The sequence below is a fragment of the Osmerus eperlanus genome, chromosome 2 (genome assembly GCF_963692335.1).
Source record: "Osmerus eperlanus chromosome 2, fOsmEpe2.1, whole genome shotgun sequence".
Taxonomy (NCBI): domain Eukaryota; kingdom Metazoa; phylum Chordata; class Actinopteri; order Osmeriformes; family Osmeridae; genus Osmerus; species Osmerus eperlanus.
Window position 1 is genome coordinate 23,341,323 of NC_085019.1, and position 15,513 is coordinate 23,356,835.

The 15,513-nt window shown below is 53.3% G+C and overlaps 1 protein-coding gene across 2 annotated transcripts; it reads left to right on the forward strand.

The window, feature by feature from the left end:
- The first annotated feature begins 687 nt into the window (after positions 1 to 687).
- Positions 688 to 15,285, forward strand: LOC134035980 (E3 ubiquitin/ISG15 ligase TRIM25-like). Of its 2 annotated transcripts, none has more exons than XM_062480626.1 (10): positions 688 to 802; positions 2,416 to 3,062; positions 5,164 to 5,259; positions 8,080 to 8,313; positions 10,548 to 10,719; positions 13,154 to 13,225; positions 13,317 to 13,343; positions 13,468 to 13,494; positions 13,580 to 13,755; positions 13,960 to 15,285. In XM_062480626.1, the coding sequence occupies exons 2-10, from the start codon at positions 2,436 to 2,438 to the stop codon at positions 14,323 to 14,325; spliced, it is 1,797 nt and encodes a 598-aa protein (XP_062336610.1). In that variant the 5' UTR covers positions 688 to 802; positions 2,416 to 2,435; the 3' UTR covers positions 14,326 to 15,285. The 2 variants fall into 2 exon arrangements, with proteins under 2 accessions (XP_062336610.1, XP_062336603.1); XM_062480619.1 differs by lacking the exon at positions 688 to 802 and adding an exon at positions 1,634 to 2,167.
- Positions 15,286 to 15,513: the final 228 nt, after the last annotated feature.

Here is a 15,513-nt window from a genome sequence, read left to right on the forward strand (position 1 = left end):
CCTGGCTTCGATGACACCTTCATTTCCCCGCTGGGGATTAAAGTCATCTAACCCCATTTACCTTCAAACAAAACTCAGTCCAGGTGTTCATAATGGCAGGCCTTGTGTTGCTGGGGAACAACTACCATGTGTTAAGTAGTTGTTCCCCAGCAACACGAGGCTGTGGCTCTGGGTGTATTATGACCATGTCATTCTGGAAAGGCAGCATTCTGACAGGCCAGCGAACACTCCCCCCTCCATCTCCATGTGCTGGTGCCAGGTGACAATGTTCTACTTCTGTTTAGCATGCACGACTCCTCAAAAGGTTGATTTAGGGGTGTCTCAAAGAGGCTAAGTTTTCAAATGTGGGTGGGACAGCTTTTTTATGAACTTGGGATGCGGCCGTTGGATAACATTTTCAGAATAAAAAGTTGTGTGGGCAGGGCAGATTTGCTGTTTCTGTTTTTATTTTTTACGGGTAAACCATTTCCCTCCCATGTATAATGAAACCTACGCCCCAGGTAGACAAATACTGTACATTGGTCCTTTTTAATTTCCACATTAGCCTGTACTAATTTCCCTGTATTTGGGAGTGTCAACCAGGGCCTTGTCTCCACACACACACATGACAGAGATCCACCAAGTCACCCGACCCGCTTTTCATGCAGTCAACTCCCCTTTCACACACACACAGACACACACTCGCTCACGCACCCCGCACATGCACACCTGGGCCTAGGTGAACCGAGAGACGGGAGGAGTTCAGTGAGGGGAATCTGACTTCACAACACTAGTGAGCGGAGACACAAGGAAACACGAGCAGGTATGTTGATTGCTTTAATTCCGAATATAATAAAAAGGTGAATGCTTTGTTATTGAAAGGGAGCTGTCTGTTACGTACAGGTTCAGAGAGACACAGTGTGCAGTCATCTCAGAATCTATATATTGTAAACAGGGTTGACTAGTATACCGACAAGGATACAGATTTTTTTGGGGGGGGGGATTCCTATTCTGTTAATGATCTTGCAAGGTGGGGGAAGTGCTTGTAGCAGGGGGGAGGACAGCGGTAGGTAAGCAGGCTCGGACCAACCAGGACAGACACCGTCACGATGTGTGCACGCTCAGGAACGAGGGACAGTCCCCAGACCAACCAGCAGCGCTATGCTAATTCTTGTCATTGCTTTAGCTTTGTTTTACTTCCATTAGGCTGAAAACTGGAGTGAACAGGTTTGACAGGCCAGAAGGAGCTTCAGAAGGAGCTTCACTATTAATAAATCATCTTGGTTCATCAGCAGTGTTCTCACTGGAAATCTCTGTGGTGACTCAATAAAGCTGTAATGGTCTTGATTCAGTGGGATCAGTGCTTGGTCTGTAAATCTGGATTAGACTGTACCAGGCTTTTATTAATTCTATATCAAGATCTATTTAATGCAAATATTTTGCAGCAACAGTCACACTAAATGATGATTTAAAATGTTTTAGTGAATGGTTGGGAATATAGTTACATTATGTTGATGTTTTCATACTGTTATGAGACAGAGAAATTGTGTTCTTTAATACTACAGTAGCCTACAATTCAAATGTGTTCGTGATAATCTACAGAGAATAATATTTCGTGTGGTTGATGGATGTAAACAACCGTCCAAGACCTGTCCACGTTTACGAAAGCAGGACAACAATTTCAGATAGTTCTGGCAGCTGGATGTGAGTTGAAGGTTGTCCGCAGGTCTCACAGGTCTGAGTGAGCTAATATGCTGGCGTCAACAGACGCTATTGTGCAAGGTCGCGTCACTAGCAAACCTGTATAATCTTCCATTCGGTGATGGAGTGTCACGGCTATTGTTGCTGTCCTCACAGGGCAGTTACAAAAGCACACAGCATTCCAATAAGGAGGCCTGTACACAAACACGGGGGAGAGAGGGTGGATTAGAGAACTGATGGAATGTAGCAGGGCCAGCCATGTGCTGACTGGAGGTGTAGCATTCGGTAAACAGTCCATTCGTGTAGACTGAATCAAGGGTGTTCGCCCATCGGCCTGAATTAGTCCTGATCGTGTTCAGGTGGTTGACCACACCCCATTTTTCTGTGCATACCAGGAGCAACACGCCCGCTGTCAACAATGTGTCATTTTCTCAGAAGTTAGCTGGAAACGCATTTCAAACAGATTAAAAACTATTTCAATATTCAGGTGGGTCCAACTGATAGTCACATTTACAGTTTTTTAGGATAGGCTACAGGATTTGGTTGATTGTGCTGTGTCTAACAGCTGATTGCTTGTAGGCCTACAACAAACTTGACTGTCTTTCCTTCGTCAGTTATTTTGATGTTCCTCAAGTAAACAAACTATTGACTGATAGTGTTCAGAAATAGCCTAAGCTTGAACTTTGTGGGAATGCTTCAGGTGTTGGTGACATGTTCTCTGTCAATCTCTCTCAGATCCCACTGCCGCGGAGACCATGATGGCTTCTTCTAGTGCCCAGGAGTTGTTCACAGAGCAGGAGCTGACCTGCTCTATCTGCCTGGACCTGTTCAGTGATCCTGTGTCCACTCCGTGCGGGCACAACTTCTGCCAGGGCTGCATCGGAGGCTACTGGGCCTCCAGCCCCGTGTGTACATGTCCGCTGTGCAAGCACCAGTTCTCGGAGCGGCCGCAACTTAGCATCAACCGAGTGTTCTCGCACATCGCCGACAAATTCAAAGAGACCCGTTACGGTGCGGCAGGAATGACGCTGTTGCCTATGTCTACGGTTCTCCCCGGATCCAGCAGCAACCCCTTCCTGGAGGAGGTGGTGGTGTGTGACGTGTGCACGGGGAAGAAGCAGGTGGCAGTGAGCTCTTGCCTGACGTGCACGGCGTCCTACTGTGAGGAACACCTTCAGCCGCACCGGACCATGGCGTTCTACGCCAGCCACCAGCTCCTGGACCCCATGGAGGCGCTGCGCGGACGCACCTGCCCCCTCCACCACCGGCTGCTGGAGGTGTTCTGCCGGACTGACCAAGCGTGTATCTGCGCCATCTGCGTCCTGCATGAGCATCGCACGCACAACACCGTCTCCGTTCAGACGGAGAGGATCGTTAAGCAGGTGAAGGGGCGGGGCAGGCGGGGGCGGGGCGGAAAGCGGGCGGTGTTTTAAACGCTTTTGGGGGAATGGTATTTTAGGTGCGTGTGTGTGTTCAGTGGAAGGGACATTAGAAAAGGTACCAATGGTGAGAATGTTAACAATTTTCCCCCGCCCCTCCCCATTAAGAGCGGTGGGAACGCTAACTATTTATGTGATTTACACAACCAGTGAAGATCATATCATTGAACAGCAACTATTCTTAATTCCATAAACTAAGCAGATGAAAAATATATTATGGCTCCAGGTGACATCTCTGCTGTCAGAGCAGATCCTCTCCAGGTTGGCGTGCAGATGACAGTAGTATCTAGGGCAGTTCAGGTTTCTTCAGTCTTATAGGGGTCAGATTAGACCCAGAGTTTCCTCATCAGACTTGTGTTTTACTGTTCATCAGAAGGATTGACCATGGTAGCTCTCCAGATGGGGTGTGTACTGGGGGGGGTGGGGGTACAGGTGGGTTTTGTACTGGGGGGGGGGGGGGGGTGTACAGGTGGGGTGTGTACTGGGGGGGGTACAGGTGGGGTGTGTACTGGGGGGGGTACAGGTGGGGGGGTACAGGTGGGGTTTGTACTGGGGGGGGGGGGGGGTGTACAGGTGGGGTGTGTACTGGGGGGGTGTGTACTGGGGGGGGGGGGTGTGTACAGGTGGGGTGTGTACTGGGGGGGTGTGTACTGGGGGGGGGGGTGTACAGGTGGGGTGTGTACTGGGGGGGGGGTGTACAGGTGGGGTGTGTACTGGGGGGGGGGTACAGGTGGGGTGTGTACTGGGGGGGGGGTGTACAGGTGGGGTGTGTACTGGGGGGGGGGGTACAGGTGGGGTGTGTACTGGGGGGGGGGTGTACAGGTGGGGTGTGTACTGGGGGGGGGGGTACAGGTGGGGTGTGTACTGGGGGGTGTGTACTGGGGGGGGGGTACAGGTGGGGTGTGTACTGGGGGGGGGGGTACAGGTGGGGTGTGTACTGGGGGGGGGGTGTACAGGTGGGGTGTGTACTGGGGGGGGGGGTACAGGTGGGGTGTGTACTGGGGGGTGTGTACTGGGGGGGGGGTACAGGTGGGGTGTGTACTGGGGGGGGGGTACAGGTGGGGTGTGTACTGGGGGGTGTGTACTGGGGGGGGTGTACTGGGGGGGGGGGGGTACAGGTGGGGTGTGTACTGGGGGGTGTGTACTGGGGGGGGTGTACAGGTGGGGTGTGTACTGGGGGGGGGGTACAGGTGGGGTGTGTACTGGGGGGTGTGTACTGGGGGGGGGGGGTACAGGTGGGGTGTGTACTGGGGGGGGGGTACAGGTGGGGTGTGTACTGGGGGGTGTGTACTGGGGGGGGGGGGGTACAGGTGGGGTGTGTACTGGGGGGGGGGTGTACAGGTGGGGTGTGTACAGGTGGGGTGTGTACAGGTGGGGTGTGTACAGGTGGGGTGTGTACTGGGGGGGGGGTGTACAGGTGGGGTGTGTACTGGGGGGGGGTGTACAGGTGGGGTGTGTACTGGGGGGGGTGTGTACAGGTGGGGTGTGTACAGGTGGGGTGTGTACAGGTGGGGTGTGTACTGGGGGGGGGTGTACAGGTGGGGTGTGTACTGGGGGGGGGTGTACAGGTGGGGTGTGTACTGGGGGGGGGTGTACAGGTGGGGTGTGTACAGGTGGGGTGTGTACAGGTGGGGTGTGTACTGGGGGGGGGTGTACAGGTGGGGTGTGTACTGGGGGGGGTGTACAGGTGGGGTGTGTACAGGTGGGGTGTGTACTGGGGGGGTGTGTACAGGTGGGGTGTGTACTGGGGGGGGGTGTACAGGTGGGGTGTGTACAGGTGGGGTGTGTACAGGTGGGGTGTGTACTGGGGGGGGGTGTACAGGTGGGGTGTGTACAGGTGGGGGTGTGTACAGGTGGGGTGTGTACAGGTGGGGTGTGTACTGGGGGGGGGGGTACAGGTGGGGTGTGTACTGGGGGGGGGGTACAGGTGGGGTGTGTACTGGGGGGTGTACCATACAGACTGACCCTGACATAGAGACCTGGGTGATGATGGTGATGATGATGGTGATGGAGGTGATTCAGTAACATTGTCTCTCCGTCTCAGAAGCTCCTGGGTAAGACAGAGCTGGAGATCCAGAAGAGGGTGGAGGGGAAGAGCCTCCATCTGGGGGAGCTGAAGGAGCGTCTGGAGACCATCAGGGTAGGTGACACCCCCCCCCCCCCTCCTGGTCAGACCATCAGGGTAGGTGACACCCCCCCCCCCCCCCTCCTGGTCAGACCATCAGGGTAGGTGACACCCCCCCCCCCCCTCCTGGTCAGACCATCAGGGTAGGTGACACCCCCCCCCCCCTCCTGGTCAGACCATCAGGGTAGGTGACACACCCCCCCCCCCCTCCTGGTCAGACCATCAGGGTAGGTGACACACCCCCCCCCCCCCTCCTGGTCAGACCATCAGGGTAGGTGACAGACCCCCCCCCCCCCCTCCTGGTCAGACCATCAGGGTAGGTGACACCCCCCCCCCCTCCTGGTCAGACCATCAGGGTAGGTGACACACCCCCCCCCCCCCTCCTGGTCAGACCATCAAGGTAGGTGACACCCCCCCCCCCCCCCTCCTGGTCAGACCATCAGGGTAGGTGACACCCCCCCCCCCCCCTCCTGGTCAGACCATCAGGGTAGGTGACACCCCCCCCCCCTCCTGGTCAGACCATCAGGGTAGGTGACCCCCCCCCCCCCTCCTGGTCAGACCATCAGGGTAGGTGACACCCCCCCCCCTCCTGGTCAGACCATCAGGGTAGGTGACCCCCCCCCCCCTCCTGGTCAGACCATCAGGGTAGGTGACACCCCCCCCCCCCTCCTGGTCAGACCATCAGGGTAGGTGACACCCCCCCCCCCCTCCTGGTCAGACCATCAGGGTAGGTGACACCCCCCCCCCCCTCCTGGTCAGACCATCAGGGTAGGTGACACCCCCCCCCCCTCCTGGTCAGACCATCAGGGTAGGTGACACCCCCCCCCCCCCCCTCCTGGTCAGACCATCAGGGTAGGTGACACCCCCCCCCCCCCTCCTGGTCAGACCATCAGGGTAGGTGACACCCCCCCCCCTCCTGGTCAGACCATCAGGGTAGGTGACCCCCCCCCCCCCCCCTCCTGGTCAGACCATCAGGGTAGGTGACACCCCCCCCCCCTCCTGGTCAGACCATCAGGGTAGGTGACACCCCCCCCCCCTCCTGGTCAGACCATCAGGGTAGGTGACACCCCCCCCCCCCTCCTGGTCAGACCATCAGGGTAGGTGACACCCCCCCCCCTCCTGGTCAGACCATCAGGGTAGGTGACACCCCCCCCCCCCTCCTGGTCAGACCATCAGGGTAGGTGACACACCCCCCCCCCCCCTCCTGGTCAGACCATCAGGGTAGGTGACACACCCCCCCCCCCCCCTCCTGGTCAGACCATCAGGGTAGGTGACAGACCCCCCCCCCCCCCCTCCTGGTCAGACCATCAGGGTAGGTGACACCCCCCCCCCCTCCTGGTCAGACCATCAGGGTAGGTGACACCCCCCCCCCCTCCTGGTCAGACCATCAGGGTAGGTGACACCCCCCCCCCCCCTCCTGGTCAGACCATCAGGGTAGGTGACACCCCCCCCCCCTCCTGGTCAGACCATCAGGGTAGGTGACACCCCCCCCCCCTCCTGGTCAGACCATCAGGGTAGGTGACACCCCCCCCCCCCCCCCTCCTGGTCAGACCATCAGGGTAGGTGACACCCCCCCCCCCCTCCTGGTCAGACCATCAGGGTAGGTGACACCCCCCCCCCCTCCTGGTCAGACCATCAGGGTAGGTGACACCCCCCCCCCCCTCCTGGTCAGACCATCAGGGTAGGTGACACCCCCCCCCCCTCCTGGTCAGACCATCAGGGTAGGTGACACCCCCCCCCCCCTCCTGGTCAGACCATCAGGGTAGGTGACACCCCCCCCCCCCCCTCCTGGTCAGACCATCAGGGTAGGTGACACCCCCCCCCCCCTCCTGGTCAGACCATCAGGGTAGGTGACACCCCCCCCCCCCTCCTGGTCAGACCATCAGGGTAGGTGACACCCCCCCCCCCCTCCTGGTCAGACCATCAGGGTAGGTGACACCCCCCCCCCCCTCCTGGTCAGACCATCAGGGTAGGTGACACCCCCCCCCCCCTCCTGGTCAGACCATCAGGGTAGGTGACACCCCCCCCCCTCCTGGTCAGACCATCAGGGTAGGTGACACCCCCCCCCCCTCCTGGTCAGACCATCAGGGTAGGTGACACCCCCCCCCCCTCCTGGTCAGACCATCAGGGTAGGTGACACCCCCCCCCCCTCCTGGTCAGACCATCAGGGTAGGTGACACCCCCCCCCCTCCTGGTCAGACCATCAGGGTAGGTGACACCCCCCCCCCCCCTCCTGGTCAGACCATCAGGGTAGGTGACACCCCCCCCCCCCCTCCTGGTCAGACCATCAGGGTAGGTGACACCCCCCCCCCCCTCCTGGTCAGACCATCAGGGTAGGTGACACCCCCCCCCCCCTCCTGGTCAGACCATCAGGGTAGGTGACCCCCCCCCCCCCCTCCTGGTCAGACCATCAGGGTAGGTGACACACCCCCCCCCCCCCCTCCTGGTCAGACCATCAGGGTAGGTGACACCCCCCCCCCCTCCTGGTCAGACCATCAGGGTAGGTGACACCCCCCCCCCCTCCTGGTCAGACCATCAGGGTAGGTGACACCCCCCCCCCTCCTGGTCAGACCATCAGGGTAGGTGACACCCCCCCCCCCTCCTGGTCAGACCATCAGGGTAGGTGACACCCCCCCCCCCCTCCTGGTCAGACCATCAGGATAGACTTGTGTCACTCAGTTAATTACTAGTTATGACAAACAAAATTGTGTCAGGGGGCCTGACACAAGGGTTTCTGTGTCAGCAGAAACCCTAGTGGCACCTCTACACACACACACACACACTATTCTATCAGCCACAATCCCTCATTCTCTCACCCCCCCCCCCCCCCTCCAGAACTACGCCCGCAGCGAGGTGTCAGAGGTGGAGCACCTGCTGGGGGAGCTGTCCCTATCGGTGGAGCGCATCCGCAGCGAGCTGGTGGGGGGGATGGAGGAGAAGCGCATCTCCGTGGAGACGCAGGCGGAGGAGCAGGTGGCGTGCGTGGAGGCAGAGCTGACGGAGCTGCAGCAGAGGAGAGCGGCGCTGGAGAATCAGGCCACATCCCAGGACCACGTCAACTTCCTGAAGGTGAGGAGGGGGAAGGGGGGACCACGTCAACTTCCTGAAGGTGGGGTGGGGGTGTTTTAGGACAGGCGACAGTGGGAGATGTAATGGTCTGTGATGGTTAGTTAGTTAGAGATTTGTTTAGGTTGACTAGCTAAGTGTCCCGTATGCCACCAGACCGAAAAGCGTGTTGAGCATTAGCCTATAAAATGTTAGTGTTGATTATAATCTAATCGCTTTGTTTGGAATAGCCATATTTGTTTAGAATTGCATCATTATTTGTTTTGTTCTGACTGCCGAATGAGCGCATTCCTAAGAGCCATAATCAAAGTGGAACCGGGCAGATTGGCTTGTTAATGAGAGGACCTGATCATTTTGGCTTCTTTTTTTTTAATCACAATAAAAGGCAGAAAACGAAACTCCTGAGTATAAATCTCTCATGAACACAGCATGTTCTCTCTCTCCTCACTAACACAGCATGTTCTCTCTCCTCACTAACACAGCATGTTCTCTCTCCTCACTAACACAGCATGTTCTCTCTCCTCACTAACACAGCATGTTCTCTCTCTCCTCACTAACACAGCGTGTTCTCTCTCTCCTCACTAACACAGCGTGTTCTCTCTCCTCACTAACACAGTGTGTTCTCTCTCCTCACTAACACAGCGTGTTCTCTCTCCTCACTAACACAGCGTGTTCTCTCTCCTCACTAACACAGCGTGTTCTCTCTCTCCTCACTAACACAGCATGTTCTCTCTCTCCTCACTAACACAGCGTGTTCTCTCTCCTCACTAACACAGCGTGTTCTCTCTCCTCACTAACACAGCGTGTTCTCTCTCCTCACTAACACAGCGTGTTCTCTCTCCTCACTAACACAGCGTGTTCTCTCTCCTCACTAACACAGCGTGTTCTCTCTCCTCACTAACACAGCGTGTTCTCTCTCTCCTCACTAACACAGCATGTTCTCTCTCTCCTCACTAACACAGCGTGTTCTCTCTCCTCACTAACACAGCGTGTTCTCTCTCCTCACTAACACAGCGTGTTCTCTCTCCTCACTAACACAGCGTGTTCTCTCTCCTCACTAACACAGCGTGTTCTCTCTCCTCACTAACACAGCGTGTTCTCTCTCCTCACTAACACAGCGTGTTCTCTCTCCTCACTAACACAGCGTGTTCTCTCTCTCCTCACTAACACAGCGTGTTCTCTCTCTCCTCACTAACACAGCGTGTTCTCTCCTCACTAACACAGCGTGTTCTCTCTCCTCACTAACACAGCGTGTTCTCTCTCCTCACTAACACAGCGTGTTCTCTCTCTCCTCACTAACACAGCGTGTTCTCTCTCCTCACTAACACAGCGTGTTCTCTCTCCTCACTAACACAGCGTGTTCTCTCTCCTCACTAACACAGCGTGTTCTCTCTCTCCTCACTAACACAGCGTGTTCTCTCTCTCCTCACTAACGCAGCGTGTTCTCTCTCTCCTCACTAACGCAGCGTGTTCTCTCTCTCCTCACTAACACAGCATGTTCTCTCTCCTCACTAACACAGCGTGTTCTCTCTCCTCACTAACACAGCATGTTCTCTCTCCTCACTAACACAGCATGTTCTCTCTCCTCACTAACACAGTGTGTTCTCTCTCTCCTCACTAACACAGCATGTTCTCTCTCCTCACTAACACAGCATGTTCTCTCTCCTCACTAACACAGCGTGTTCTCTCTCCTCACTAACACAGCGTGTTCTCTCTCCTCACTAACACAGCGTGTTCTCTCTCCTCACTAACACAGCATGTTCTCTCTCTCTCCTCACTAACACAGCGTGTTCTCTCTCTCCTCACTAACACAGCGTGTTCTCTCTCTCCTCACTAACACAGCATGTTCTCTCTCCTCACTAACACAGCATGTTCTCTCTCCTCACTAACACAGCATGTTCTCTCTCCTCACTAACACAGTGTGTTCTCTCTCTCTCCTCACTAACACAGCGTGTTCTCTCTCTCCTCACTAACACAGCGTGTTCTCTCTCCTCACTAACACAGCATGTTCTCTCTCCTCACTAACACAGCATGTTCTCTCTCCTCACTAACACAGCATGTTCTCTCTCCTCACTAACACAGTGTGTTCTCTCTCTCCTCACTAACACAGCATGTTCTCTCTCCTCACTAACACAGCGTGTTCTCTCTCCTCACTAACACAGCGTGTTCTCTCTCCTCACTAACACAGCATGTTCTCTCTCCTCACTAACACAGCATGTTCTCTCTCCTGCCCCCAGACCTTCCAGCAGGCCAACACGCCTCCGGTTTCTGACCCGTCCGTGGACCTGGAGCGGGAGCCTTTGCTGCACTTCCCCCTGGACGAGGTGAAGCTGGCGCTGGCGGAGGTGAAGGAGAGGATGGACGACATCCACATGGGCGAGGTTCGCCCCCGGGGGTCTCGCGGCAGCAGTGAGTACCCCGCCGCCACGCCACCACCTCCCAGCAAACACGGGCGGGTTGTTGGTGTAAGATTATCACAACGCCCGGCCTAGGTTTCCTTAAACGTCCCACCCACATTTGAAAACAAGCCTGCGCCCCTGCAAGATTCAGTGTCTAGAATCCTTGTTATCCTAAAGTGCGGTCACCCATCATTCAGTACCCAGTGTTCCTAAACCCGGGGGCTTGTGCCAGGTACATCCTCATACAGTCAGGTGACAGTTGCAGGTGAATTTCTCAGAAAAAAAGTTGGCAATGAAACCAAACAGGAAGTAGCCAAATGGGTTGAGTCTTTTGTGATCCAGAACTTCAACCCACACCAGGCCAGGCTGCATTCCTCCCTACGTCTCACCAACCTGTTGCTCCTGTCGCGCTCCACACCCTCTCCACACACTCTGCCACACTAGGCCAACACCGCTCTCATCATTGGGTGTGCTTTGCCTTCGGCAAGGGCACAACCTTTGTTCTCTCACATATATATTATTATTATTTATTTTTGCCCCCCTAAAACTCAGTCAATATTTGGCCTACGTAGACAACATAGGTGTCAAAGGTTTCGTCTTGGTAGCGATTGAGTTGCTTCTATTGGAATTTACGTTCCGTTGCATGGTTTAGGCTCAAGTTAAGTTTTTGTGGCGAAAAGTGAAGCTAACGGTGGCTAATTTGCTAGCCACAGTCACTGACGTTACTAACGTCACTACGTCACTAACGTCACGAAAACACGCGTGACTACCTTTGGCAGTACATTCGTTTCGCATTCGTTTCTGTTAACTTGGGGGATAGCTAGGCTAACTATAGCTTTACTGCAAGGCAGCTGCAGAAACGCCACAAGCAAAGAGGCCAGGGTGATAACTATTTACTCATTTTACTTTGTGATATGACACACAATTGTGATGTGTAATGTACAATATAAGCTGATATTATTAAGGAAGTACATCTACTTTCGGAAACAGTAGTCTACTATTTCAGGGAGTCAGATGGCTGAGTGGTGAGGGAATCGGGCTAGTAATCAGAAGGTTGCTAGTTCGATTCCTGGCTATGCGTCCTTGGGCAAGGCACTTCACCCTACTTGCCTCGGGGGGAATGTCCCTGTACATACTGTAAGTAGCTCTGGATAAGAGCGACTGCTAAATGACTAAATGTAAATGTATTTCACTGAAGTATTAGCATCATGACATTAGCCTGTGTTGCCCGGGCAGCACATACTACAGTGGTCTATGATGTATCTGTTTTCAATCGTTAAAATAAACATTCCTCACATATACATTTTCGTTGTAGGATTTATTCTGACATTAGTAAACGATTTGTTGGTGAAATTACCATTACCTGTGGTTTCAAACCAGTGTAGCTCACTGCAACGCTGTAGCTTACGCGAGACACACTACAAAAACATCTACAGTACACAGCTGTTTAGGAAGTCAAACGGCGACAGAACATGTTCGGCACTCCCCTTACTTAAATCAAAAGTCTATCTAACTACTAATCTGAACTTCATTGCCACAGCCTAAACGTTGTCAATCTGTTCATGAAAATAATTAATTTCAGCTTAAACCGTACAACGGAACGTTAAATTCAATTCAACCAACGCAATCGCTACCAAGACGAACACAGCAGTAGTCTACTGTACTGTACTGTAGTAGTACAATTTACCGGGGCAGCTTCTCCACACAGGGCTATATCGCATTTTGCGTTGTTACTGACAATGATCGCTACCAGTGAGCTTTTTATGAATGAGCGATTTTCCACTAAATAAATGTCAAGCTTATTTACGTTTTGGGGGGCATATTTTCAGTTAGCAGATGGTACTGTTTGAATCGCGATTCCATCTTCTACTGCCGGGTAACGTCGTAGAATAATCTTCAAAGGGGGTTCTTTATTAATGAATGAATGCAATGAGTACGCTAAATGCCTGAAAATATCATGAGAAGGGAAAAACTTAAAATTACGTTTAAATCATAGAGATTAGGTCAATTTTTACACCGGTCTGCCAAATGTATTCGTTTTGATTCAACGATGAGGCTGCCTCTTGCAGGGTAAATGAGAAGACATCTATTTCATTCTACACTTCACTCGTATTTTCAGTTGTAAATGAGCAGCAAAAAAAATCTATGTAATCTTTATAAATAATAAGTATGCATTTTTATATAAAATATACAGAAATATCAGTTGTAAAAATGTCATTCAAAAACGGACCCCTGTGCAACCAACGAAAGCAAGCACACCCTACAATTTCCCCAGAAATTGTACCCTCTCTAGTTTACACAAGCAGGTTGTGTGTTGTGTCACCTCCAGATGAGACGTGATAAGGATCATGAAGGACTCCTGCAAGCTTTATCACAACACGCGCAGTAAAAGGCACTGTGCGTGTTTGAGATGGTCGCAAGTCAATGTCTGTCCTGTGTTTCAGTTACCTCCTTACCAGAGAGTGAGAGCATGATGAGTGTGCAAGGACTCAGGAAGAGTCAGTGGTCTCTACGAGGTGGGTCCTACACACACACACACACACACACACACACACACACACACACACACTCGGGATCCATAACTAACACTTCTATCTGTCCTCTCAGATCTCAAGAAGATCAAGCCAAAATCAGGTATGTGTGTTCCTGCGGGAAAAGGAGAACACTGATTTAAAGATAGTGTGACTGTATCCAATGTCATCTGTACGGTGTTTCCATATAAACAACCGTCTAATCGTACCATCTGTCACTCTTACAGGGCTGAAAAAAATCAAGTCCTACTTGGGTAAGACATTTTGTTCTCGACCTCAGTCTTCTGTGTCACACACACTGAACTTGACTTGACAGACCTGTCCACGTCCTGTCCCCAGAGGACGTGACGTTGAACCCGGTGACGGCGTACCCCTTCCTCATCCTGTCAGATGACAGGAAGCAGATGAAGAGAGGGGAGAAGCTGCAGTTCTACAGGAACAGCTCCCATCGCTTCGACGTCTGGTCCTGTGTGCTGGCCAAGGAGGGCTTCAACTCTGGACGCCATTACTGGGAGGTCAGAGGTCACGGGGGGTAGAGGTCAGGGGCGGAGAGGTCAGGGCATAGCGGGGAAAGACTGTCACAGGGCTCTGCGAGAGAAGAGAAGCTGTTGTGTTCTCAGCCTGTTTTCTGTACCCTTTACCTCTTTCTGTCTATCAATCTCTCCATCCCTTCCTCCTCAATATATCTCTCTGTGTGTCTGTCTCTCTCTGTCTCCCAGGTGAATGTGGGGGAGAACAAGGACTGGAAGGTGGGTGTGGTGAGGGAGTCGTCTCAGAGGAAAGGCCTGTTCGACATGAGTCCCGCCAGCGGCTACTACGCTCTCTGGTGGGGGGGTACCCAGCTCCGCGCCCTCACCGCCCCGCCCCTGGCCAAGGTCAAGAGCCCGGTTCGCATCCGCAGGGTGGGCGTGTACCTGGACTGCGAGGAGGGCCAGGTGACCTTCTACAACGCCAAGACGGGAAGCGAGGTTCACAGCTTCCAAGTGCCGGCGTTCTCGGAGCGGATGTTCCCCCTGCTGGGCACGGGCGATAAGGAAGTTCCTCTGGTCCTCATGACCGCCCAGTATACCAGCGTTCCAGAGTGAACGAGGACGGGAGGGGGAGGCGGGGCGTGGTCATCTGAGGAGCTGCTGTGATATTTATGTCTGTGTGTGTGTGTGTGTGTGTGTGGGGGTTAGTTGTTTACCTGCTCCATGCTGGTGACGCCGTTCTGTGTAAACAAGTTGCCTCAGAGCTCGGCTGATGAGCGAGGCGACATAACGGGCTCTAGGTGGTGTCCTCCTCACAGCCTCTGTTGCTGTTCTGCAGGCGGCATTTATGGTGGAGGTCGTGTCTACAGCTTCTCTCTCTTCTCTGGGTGGATCTGGAAAAGGGGAGCAGCGTTCAGAATGTTGTAGAAAATCATGGGAAACTTCCTTTACAGCCACAGTGCAAAGCCTTGTCTGGTTGACTGTTCCTCTCTGAGATCTTCCACAACAGTGCCTCCCCCTGCCTCCCCCTGCCCGACGCCCTGTACCAGAACAGGACAACTGGACTCTGTTGACAGTATTGTGCAATCTTCTGGTTGCATGGGTGTGGTAGAATGCTATGACTCATGATTGTGTGGCCTCGATCTTTCCTCCATATAAGGCCTGCCAGTCTCTCTTTAAGGCCCAGTTGTTCCCGTCCAGATCCTACCCTCCCCCTGAAGGGCTCAAATCCCGGCCCAGGGTAGAGAACACGTCATGCTACTCAAAAGCTCTCCTGTGGATCTGTTTGGTTTCGTTTTCTATTTTTCTTGTTTGTTAGTTGTTTTTTTTGGGGGGGGGGGGGGGGGATAGTTCCTCTTGAAATATCTTACCAGCCACACTGTGACCACATTCACGTCCCACTGATTGTAGACACATTTATTATTTTAATCATGTTATGCTTGTTTTTATGTGTGTAATGTATAGGTTGTTCCGAGCTCTATTGTATAACCTCAATGTATGTTTTAAAAGATCACATATGAAATGTCACTAATAAAGATTTGTAAAAAAAAATATATAATAAACAATCGATACTAATCTTGACTACTTACTCCTCTTGATAGTAGAACGTCATCCTTACAGGATCGATTTCAATCTTATTTTACAATGCTCGTGTGTTCAACATGCTACACAATGTTTTAGCTGTGAATATATATTTGAAATTGAATACAGAAATCGATCCCTCTGGAATACATCCCTCAGAGGTGACCAGCTGAAGGAGCAGTCCAGATGTAGGACACTCTCCAACCACCAGAGGGCACTGCA